This window comes from Notothenia coriiceps, unplaced genomic scaffold (genome assembly GCF_000735185.1).
Source record: "Notothenia coriiceps isolate Sejong01 unplaced genomic scaffold, NC01 NC01_scaffold00037246, whole genome shotgun sequence".
Lineage (NCBI taxonomy): Eukaryota > Metazoa > Chordata > Actinopteri > Perciformes > Nototheniidae > Notothenia > Notothenia coriiceps.
In genome coordinates, this window is record NW_011369947.1 from 11,948,561 (window position 1) to 11,959,240 (window position 10,680).

The following is a 10,680-nucleotide window of genomic DNA, read 5'->3' on the forward strand; positions in this document are numbered from 1 at the left end:
TGCAAACCACGCCCCGTAAAACTCTGAAATGTTTTGTAGAGCTGCCATTTTATTATCCTCGCATTAGCATTATTAGCATTAGCATTCACCCAGCACACAAACGCAGAGAGAATAACTTATGGCAACACAACAGAAAACATGGGAGCAGTGGAGATGAGGAGGTGTCGGTGTTCACGCGATTTACTCGGAAGGCTTCAGTAGAAGCTGCTGGGAGTCCCAGCAGCTTCTACTGAAGCCAGTCCCTAACTCCGGGGACTTCCGGCCGGGGACTTCGGGTGGCAGTATACGCCGTGACGTTGTTTGCGGCCTGCCAGTAAACCCAAAGCAGAAGAAGAAGAAGTGACGTCAGCGGATTCCTCAGGGACTGAACGCGATTTACTAGATAGTTACAGGAAATAAAAGTTCCGGGAACTATTCCTGGGAAAAGTACTCCGGTGTGAAAGCTCCTAATGTGTTATTTTTAACCAAATCTCTCTCAGAGGGGCGTGGTGAGTGGCTCCTTATTTTCATCTAAAGTAACAGACAGAGAATCAGCACTTTTGAAACAGGACATCTCAAGAGGCTGGACACCACCTCTTCTGACATTTCTGACATGAAAGACATTTTGTCAGTATTAAAGTAGAATGTCTTGCCTGCATGACGCCGGCCTGCTCCTCCTCAGCTTGTGTTGTGAGGATGTGGATGTGGATCTGCTGCTGCAGCTGGCTCTGGGTGAGGGGGGGGAAGCAGCCGTGCAGCCGGCGGCCCTGCAGCAGCAGAGAGGTTCGCTTCTGCAGCTGCAGCCAGCGAGAGGACGCTTCTCTGTGCAACCTCCAGGAGCAGCACTCTTCACCGCTGGTATCCTCCCCTGAGAACCACAACACAGGGAGACATGTTTAGAATCACATGCATGCATGCAGCAACAGGAACTAGAGACGATGGGTGGGGTTAAGTCACTTTTTTATATGAATACTGCAGCTTGGGTCAAATGAAGTGAAATCCAAACAGTCAAATAAAAAAAACTAGAAGAAACTTCACTGCTACTACCTGTGATAAGATGCTCAATACATGTGAGGTCAGAGGGTGAATCCTGAGAGACATCAGAAGTGTTGCTGATCTCCAGGAAGAGTCCACAAGAATCACACATCTACCACAGAAGAAGAAGCAGAAGAAGAAGAATTGCAACAGAACTGTTTGAATGAACATATGTCCGTTTGATAGGAAATGGTGTCTAAAAACATCATTAAGATGCAGTGTAGCTGACTGAACATGGCCCTTAATAAAGACAGATCTCCTCCTGCAGATGAAACTTGGACCAAGGCTTTACATGTGTGCAAAAACCTGTATAACACACTACAGGAAAGACAATAGCCGCTTTCACACCAAGTACTTTGCCGTACTTAGTTCCCAGCACTTAGTTCCCCCATGGAACGTTCAGAGTTTTACGGAGCATGGTTTGCAATTCGCCCAGCCAATCAGAAATTGGAACTTTTTTCTCCCCAGGAAAGTACCTGCTCTCTAGCAGGGACTAAAAAGGGGGGGAAAGTTCTCATGAACTAAGTTCTCTTTTTGGTGTGAAAGCAAAATCCCAGGAACTATCGGAACTAAAAGGGAAAAGTACGGGGAAAAGTAATCCGGTGTGAAAGCGCCTAATATCTCCAAAAACAGAAAAGGGACTCTTTAATGGAAAAAAGTCAAAATTCTAAGAGAAAGTCTGATTCCTGAAAAAAGTCAAAATTCTAAGAAAAATTCAAAATTGATATAAGATTGAAATCCCTTTTATAGAGGACATACAGAGTGGTTCTTTGGTGCGGCTGCACTGGATGGATAACGCAGTTGCATTTCTAACAACACAAACTGTGATTTACCTGTATTACAGAGTCTTGTACAGTCAGTATGGCTCCGCTCACAGCTTCCTGCAGCAGATGTGTGGGGGGGTCCACCGTCAGCTGATCATCCCTGAGACTCAGCTCAGTGTGGAACAAACAGCCCTCACGTCCACCTCTCTAACACACAGAAACACACAAACAGCATTTCATTTATTACATGTTCATTCAATTCATCGTGTGCTGTTGTTTGGCAGGCGGTACCGCAGCATCAGGACTACAACCACCAGACTCAGGGACACTTTCATACCACAGGAAATAAGACTGTTAAACACCTGAACTTTTGAAAGAACATCCATAAACATTCATCTGTTCAAATGATGTATCTAATATATCATATTCCATTTACTTGTATGCACTCTTCTTGCACTATTTCTATTTTATTGATATTGCCTTGCACTAGTTGATCTGTTTTATTTGTCCTATATATAGTGTATGTTGCACTGTGGACATATACACTACTGAACAAATGACAATAAAGCCTTGAATTGAATTGAAATATTTAGTCTTTCTGATGCTTTCTTCATGATCCCATAGTAATAAAACGTGTTGGATCCATATCATTTGCTGGTGAAAGCTGAAAAGTGACCAAGTTATTCATTTGTAATTGAGTAAGAGCGGTTAATGCAGCCCCCCTCTCACCTTCAGGACCCGGCTGGTGAACTGAGTGAGGTCCTGAGTGATGAGAGAGACGATGCTCTGCACGGTGATGGTGTTGATGAGAGCAGAGAAGCTGCCCAGCCTCTGCAGGACGCTCTCAGACCTGCTGAGCTGTGAGAGAAGCTGCTGCTGGTGGAGCAGCTGGCGGTGCAGCGGCTCAACGCTTCTGCTCGGCTTCAGACTGAACTCCAGGTGCAGCTGAAGCTCCTGCTGAGTCCTGTAGCTGTGCTCCCTCACCTGCAGGAAGAAACCAGTTAGATTAGATCCTCCCTCACCTGGGAGGGAGGATCCTACGGCGCTGGTTCTGTTTTTACCGGGGTAGATCTCCATGGTAACTGATGCTGAACGGCTAACCTGCTCCGGAGCTAAGAGCTCAACTCTGTGAAAGCACTGCCTGCTGACCAATCAGAGCTCAGTGTGCGGAGTTTAAAGCGATCAAGTCATATTACAGAAAAACTGCCGTTTCAGGAAAGACGGCCGGCAAAAATCAGCGACTGTGTGAATGTGAACATTAATAGAATATCACCTCCCATCTTCAGAGCAATCTGACTATTATAACATTAGCGTTAAGAAAGCTTACTTAAATATCTGCCATATCTTGATAAGTAACCGGATCAGAGTAACATTAAGTACAGTCCGCGGCATATCACATCATAATGTATCATATATTTCCTTATCTGAGTCAGCTGGGCTCAGCTGACTCAGATAAGGAAATATATGATACATTATGATGTGATATGCCGCGGACTGTACTTAATGTTACTCTGATCCGGTTACTTATCAAGATATGGCANAGGTGGTCATTTCCTTTATCCGGGATGTTGAATTACACACACAATATAATCGACATGTTAAATGTGTTCATACCACATATCAAAGGTATGGGAGGACACAAATGATCGCTGAATAGTTCAGAACCTTTGCCGTATTTTGTGCTAATTTGCACTATCATATATTTTCTGGTACGAGCATAGATCGATTGATATCCCTTTACTTCTCGTGGCCGCAGTCAAATCGCATTAAGATACGGAGGACGAATGGCTAAGTAATACTCTTTTTGTACAAATATTGTATTGTGTGTATAAGCTCCCCCAAAAATTTATTGTAGCTGCATAAATAATAAAGAGGTTCACAATACAAAAAGACACGTGACTTCTCAGGCGTTTGTCGCAAAAAATTTAGTAAAATTCTACCAAAATTAGTTACAACTTTTACTTAAGAAGTATATACTATTTACTCTAATTCGCAAATAAACAATAATAAGGTGTATAAAGAGAGGTAAGAAGAAGACGGTTGCACAGCGTCAAAGAGCCAGAGATGGCAAAAAACGAATCAGCGCTGCGTACCCAACCTCAAACGCACCTCCTGGCGGTGAAAAAGGGCAGTTCAATCATAAAATATTTAGCGTTGTAACGCATCTTGACCGCAAAAAAACTCGCATCATAGGGCAAATATTTACTCCGGGGTGCCAATGGAATTCTACGTCAGACACACGGACCGAGACTCTTTGGTTGAGACAGAAATGTGTTCAAATTAAAATACCACACACACACACACACACACACACACACCCACCACACACACACACAACACACACAACCACACACACACACCACACCACACACACACACACAACACACACACACCACACACACACACACGAACACACACACACACACACACACACACACACACACACACCACACCGACACAACCACATAAACGCCACAAAAATCTGCTCTGCTCTATTCGACTTACGTCGTGAGTCGTACGTCACCCCTAGGTAGAATCGACCCGAGTCACCTTTGGATTGAGTGACAGGAGTAAAGTAGAGTGAGGTGATGTAATGAAGGAAATATAGACCGTTTAGTCTCTAGTACGTTATACGGGGCGGAAAACAGCCATATAAAATAAAAAGGATTGTATATTTTTTAGGATGGTGGTATTAGAGTAGTACAGAGGGTTAGATACTAGTATCCTTGCGAAGCGACAGGTATACATATAGTACAGGATAATCGGAAAAACTGATACAAAAGTCGTAATAAGAATAGTTATACAGAAAGTGAGACGAAGATAAGCATAGACTTACAATTTCAGTTTCAATTCTTACGACGATGAATTTGTATTAAGGAAAGACAGATGTAATAATATACTTACGAGTTGAAGTAACTTGACTGATCATACAGATGGACAAGAGGGTAAGAGTGAACTGGGGTCAGTTTAACCTGAATTACTTCAAGGTAAGGGGAATGGTTTATATGCTACTCTGGGGTAGGCCCCGTGGTTCGCAAGGTGTGTTGTCTTTTAGGTACTCGACACAAATATTCGTATGACCAGGGAATAAACATTCTTGTACAATACAACACGGATTTGGTGGATAACGTCAGGATCTCTTTCCGGAAGTAAACACGTCGTCCTACGTTCTTGGGGCGGGGAGCCCACCGCTTCCCCTTTTCTGCGGGCGACGGACAACCGGGGGGGGTTGAGATGCACAGGCTGCAGTGGAGACGCTGCGCACAGCTGATCGACAGCTGGGACACGGAGGACCACCAAATACAAAAACATAATTCAGATCCAGTCGTCATGACTCCACTCCGGAGGGATTCCCCGATCATTTCTTACAGTTTCTCATCAAGGGGGGGTCTCCTGTTCCCGGTACAAACACACTGCCTGAGGAAGGCTGTGTGTATTTCTTTTGTCATTCACTTTTTTCGGACCACTTATTTATTTATTTTGGTGACGATCCGACCTCTAAATTGCTACTCTGGTTCAAACTGCATCCACCAAACATTATGTTTTATCTCGACCTCCCCAAAATAACAAAAATCTGACACGGTGTGAGATGTCTTTTTTAGCTGTTCTGTCGTCATTTCCTGCGATCTTCTTCATAAAGTCAGCCAAAATGAATGAATGAATGGGCGTTTCTTTGACTATTTATAAGCAAATATGGGCGTTACGTGAAGCCCGCAAAAGCTGCACCGCATTTCGAGTCGATTGTGATTTATAAAGGGAAACCGGCATAGGAAGTGTCGTACGCAATTTCCTCGCCGGTACGCAATGTTTGGTGAATCGGAAAATGTCGGAACATTTCTGTACCTATTTTTTGGATTTCTACTACGTAAGCAATCTTCCCACGTGAATCATACGCACGGCGTTATAAATGAGGCCCCTGCTCTCTTTTCTTATCTTTTCTCACACTGACTTTCTACTTGCCCACCAAGACACACACTGAGCAGAAAAAGGCAACACATTGATGCACAATCTCCCTCTTCTTCCTCTTCTAGCCTACCTTGTTTCCCCTTTTTGCCCAGACAATTGGACAAGGCCTCTTTGCCTCAAGTGGCACTTGCTGTGCTGTAATGTGAAAAATAGAAAGACATAGCAAAGAGGTTTTGACTGGTATGGCATTCATGCAGCGAATGGGCAGGGGCAAGGATATAGGAGAGGAAAATAGAGAAGGGATATGGTTGTGAATGGGGTGGAAGGGGGAAGGGAGGAAGAGGGAATTAAAAAAGAGTGGACAACTTTAGGGAAGGAGGAAAAGAGGATGATGAGGAGGGAGAGATTTGGAGAAGAGGGAACATAACGAAGAAAGGATGAACACAACATTGGAAATGGAAAATAGTTAAAATAGTTATAAAGGGATGTGTTGCAACTGGTGAAGGTGTAACAAAAGTAAGTTTATGGTAAAATAGTGGAAAGCTGAGGGAGAACTGAATGAGGGGAATGAGAGAGTATTGGGAGGTTGTAAAGCTCTACCTGCTTGTTATCTAGAGGCACTGTGAGCATGGTGGATGTGTGCGTGTGATCTGCTGAATCGTGCTCCTTTCTCCTGCTGCACTGATGCTCCTCTGGAGACCCCCAAAAGAGAGGAAACGTGGAAACCATCTCCTCCTTTGACTGCAGTATGGATCTCTCCTACAACCTCTGTAACTCTTGCATCATCCCTTTTAAACCCTGCCAGTCTGCTTTCTCTCACCGCCACTCATTTCACTTTTAGAGTTTTTAAACAATGATTACAAATAAGTACTTGTTTTATTATTATCTCTGGATGTTTGTTATATAAATCATTTTTTTTTCAACTATGTGAAAACATGCACACATTACATTGTTTGCATCTAGGTGTAAAAATGTGTCCCTGTTGTTCCACCGCAATACGTTTGTGCAAGGCAGATATTTTTCTAAAACTATATTATCCATGCTTTGTATTTTTCCTAGGCAAAATACAAAAGCTGTAGCAAATGACAAGACACCATAATTGATTATCAAAGAAGACCTGATAACATTTTGTAATCCTTTTTTAATATTAGCCATATGCCAAGCTGTCACATTTCAGTGCCTCTGAATATATTTTGTGGGGAGACAGTGGCTGCTTGCCATGAGATGATACGAAACTAAATGAGAATAGCAGACACCTATGCATTTAATTGAAACACATCTGAAGACCTATTTGCATATGCCTTTTTAATAAGCTTAAGCTATCATTACCAAATATACAGTATGTTCATAATGACGTTTTTGACATCATGGGAGAACTCGGCCCGTTACAAATAAATGGCTGATAAACTGTATGTGCAGATGTTGCTGAAGGAATAATTGTATTGGTGTACAGTATACATATAAGTAACATAACATTTTAGTTCCACAGTTTGAATTTGTCAAACAGGAATCAGTGATTACCTCCACTCAGCACATAATACATCCTATTAAATACTATTTTTAACAAATCTCTAACATCATTAATATTGGCCTCAAAAATATGGTTCCGGCCAGGCAAACACAAGTAAGTCATCATTCACCCTATAATACATCATTCCCTACATCCCTCTTTTCTCTCCTTTTTAAATAGGTACCAGCTGCAGTTATCATACGCTGCCCACTGGCTTGTCTCCCTGTGTTCACAGTTTCACTCATGTAATGAATCACTGCTATGTAGGAGGAGGGGGTAAAGAGAGAGAGAGAGAGAGAGAGAGAGAGAGAGAGAGAGAGAGAGAAGGTCTGACAGTGAGATAGAAAGGCACATGAATTCAGGATGCTGGGTCTTGCCCACAGTCTGGCATTAGCACACACACCTTTTTCAGAAACAAATGAGCTGGAAATGTGCAGACTGTGTACCGTTTACACCTGAAATCAGTGTCACCAGTAGTTCTCCAGCGAACACTTGAGATTGGATATAGCTTCACATTCTGCCTAGGTAAAACTGCTGACATAGTTTACTGGACACATCTTGTTATTTTTAAATCCAGGCGTGTTTAATTGGCAGCATATACAGGAATAAGAGAATGCTTGATTTATATAAAAAATTGATCACTAGAACACTTTCAGATTTGCATAAGATTGGCTGAATAACTTCATCCAACTGTCTTGCTTTCCTTGAATCAACGGTCCAGAACATATGATAGCTAAGAATGTTTCTTAGTTCATTCTGGGTTGGAACCACACGTTCACTAATGGCACATTTCCACTAAAGTGCAGAGCACGGTTTAAGCGTGCCGTGCCGAGCCTGGCACGTTTTTGGTTGCGTTTCCACTAGGCGTAGTTCCGGCTAGCGGGTACTTTTTCACAGTTTTTCTGGCTCTCCAAAATCGAGGTTCTTTCCGGGCCAACAACCGGGCTGAATATGCTAAACTAGTGACGTGAGTGGCTACAACTACAACACAATGAACATATTTTACCGTGATTTAATTGTAATACACGTTTCAAAATGATGCCGAAGTAACAACATACTGATACCGGTTAGTAAAAACCATGAATTAATGCTTTGACAGGTCTGCAGACAGACGGCAGGCGAAAAACCACACTCACAACAACGGCCTATACAGACATGTTTATATGAGGACGCAGTATATGCTCCGACCGTCCTCTCTCACAACAACGGCCTACAGACATAAATAAACCAGCGACTGTGTTCTCCATGACACAGACTAGCTGAGCTGTGAGCTCTGAGGGCTAACAGCTAACGGCTGATGTTGGTTTTGTGGTTCACATTGAAGATGACGTTATGGCTCCGCCTAAACTGCGTTACTATAGTTACTGCCCCAGCTACTAAACTGTAAATGGGAACGCAGCATAGAGTGAGCCTGGCTTACCAAGGCCTAACTATACCGTACTAAGCCGAAGGAGGCCCTGCAGTGGAAATGCGCCATAAGAGCTAACACCACTTGTGCTTAGATCAGCCGATATGCACTTAAAAGCTCAGTATGAACCATGTCATAAACAAACAGATAGATGGACTTTAAAACCATCCAGTCCACATGTGCGCTGGTTTGAGAAAAACTACGAGACAAGGAGCGTGAGAGAGAGAGAAAAAAAGTAATTGATGAGAAGGGGTGAGGTAAGGTATAGCAGCAGCAGCAGCAGGGGGGTCAGCCTTTTATCTTGAAGCAGAATAACTGAAGAGAGGTGACTGCACTGTGAGCTGGAAACCGCTTCAATATTTCATCACTGCAGCTATGCCAGACATCTAAAGTTTGGATCCTCTACAACCCCAAAATGCCACCGATGATGAGTGTGGGTGGGGTGTGAGATACTAAAACTTTAGAGTTACAGTTTAACATATTTTTCTGGGACTAATCTTATCCACTTGCAGCTTCCTCTTGCCCAAACAACTCCACACTCACTATTGCATTTATCTGGGTCTACATTTGCATTGATGGACAGCAAGCTTTTGCAATTGTTTGGTTCTCAAAACACCTGCCAAGTAAATATGATGAACTGCTGTTAAGAAAATGGACATTGCATATGCAAAGGCATACATATTTCCATTTGGATTAATCGCTAAAAGTGAGAGTTGTAAGTCAGTCTTTAACCTGCAGATCTGAGACCCCATTTACACGGGAACGTTTGCGTTTACGCACCTTATGCATTTTCAAAAAAGTATTCCGTTCACACGCATTCGATTAATTTAAAGTGTCCGTTCACAGGAGACCGCTGGAAACGCTGGAAACGCTGTAGTACATATGCCAGGCCTGTAAGTGGCGCTGCTGCCGCCACAAAATACACCAAAAGCAGCGAAGAAGACCCCACAGCACGGTTGCCATGGTTGCCCTTCTGTTTATTCTCCGCGGTGGAACGGCGTGTGCTCCTGCTGTAAATCTCTCCGGGAGTCCACCAGCAGATGAAAAACACCCACCTCTCCGCCCCTTCCAAGGGACGAGGGGACCTTGCGGCAGAGTCAACATGTCCGTTAAAGTTTAAATCTTCCGGACAAAATTAGCAAAGTGCAGGTCAGAGGTCTTCTTTGTTATTTATTGAGCTTTAAAACAAATTGATAAAGACTCTATATAATAATATAAGAATAATAAACGGAGCCTCTCTTTTCCTCCCCCTATTCTGAGAGCCCAGCAGCTGACCTCTGAGCAGGAGACGTGGGGAGAGGGAGGCGGGGCTATTTCATCGTTATCATGAAATGATCGTAGGCCTATAGAGCAGCGCCGTATAGAGGCATACACACGGAGCCATTTGGCTCCCAAGGTGAATAGATCTGCAAAGGAACGCTCTGTTCCTTTGCAGATCTATTCACCTTGGGAGCCGTTATCGTTTGCGGGGTCCGTTTCTATCGTTTTGTTACGGCCTCGTGTAAACGCAAGGGCTATACGCAAGAGAAACTATGCGGATACAACCCCTATCGTCCTCGTGTAAACAGGGTCTTAATTATAAGCTAATTCAATTGCAAATCACACAAGTAAAAACCATCCAGAGAGTTCCCAATGGGCTATGACTTCACAAGATGAAAAGAGGATGGGAGGAGATGGCCCTCCTGCTGTTTTAGCTCCTGAATGACTGAATGACTTGCTTCAGAGTGAGAGACTACTATCTCTGCCGTGCCATCCATTTACACAAAGCTGTGGCCGGGCCCTCAGTGGTGGCCTGAAGGCCTGCACGTCGCCAAGGTTGACCCTCCTCTGTCCCTCATCTCTGTGTACTATATTGAAGTCATGCCACATAATCACTTTGCCAATATTGGCCTTTAATTAAAAGTCTGATTGGCGACCTAATGAATGAATCCTTGTTTAATTACGTATTTATTGTAGAATTGATCAATAAAGCACTGACTGTCAATGGAAAGACCTTAATGCATGAAAGGCCAATACATGTGGGGATTCACAGAGCAATAAAAGCTCATTCCAATCACAAATACCAACAACCAGAGACT

The 10,680-nt window shown here is 43.3% G+C and overlaps 1 protein-coding gene across 1 annotated transcript; it reads right to left on the reverse strand.

The window, feature by feature from the left end:
• Positions 1 to 554: 554 nt before the first annotated feature.
• On the reverse strand, positions 555 to 2,855 carry LOC104966416 (uncharacterized). Its single transcript, XM_010795602.1, has 4 exons — positions 2,508 to 2,855; positions 1,848 to 1,985; positions 1,027 to 1,126; positions 555 to 847 (listed from the first exon to the last, which is right to left on the reverse strand). The coding sequence occupies exons 1-4, from the start codon at positions 2,853 to 2,855 to the stop codon at positions 555 to 557; spliced, it is 879 nt and encodes a 292-aa protein (XP_010793904.1).
• Between the last annotated feature and the right edge of the window lie 7,825 nt (positions 2,856 to 10,680).

Bases quoted from the DNA above. Each gene is read 5' to 3' on its own strand.
- LOC104966416 (XM_010795602.1), bottom strand. From the start codon at position 2,855: ATGGAGATCTACCCCGGTAAAAACAGAACCAGCGCCGTAGGATCCTCC. The intron at 1,986-2,507 runs GTGAGAGGGGGG...TCTGTGTGTTAG, and splicing joins TCACCAGCCGGGTCCTGAAG to AGAGGTGGACGTGAGGGCTG. The intron at 848-1,026 runs GTAGTAGCAGTG...TGTGGTTCTCAG, and splicing joins TATTGAGCATCTTATCACAG to GGGAGGATACCAGCGGTGAA.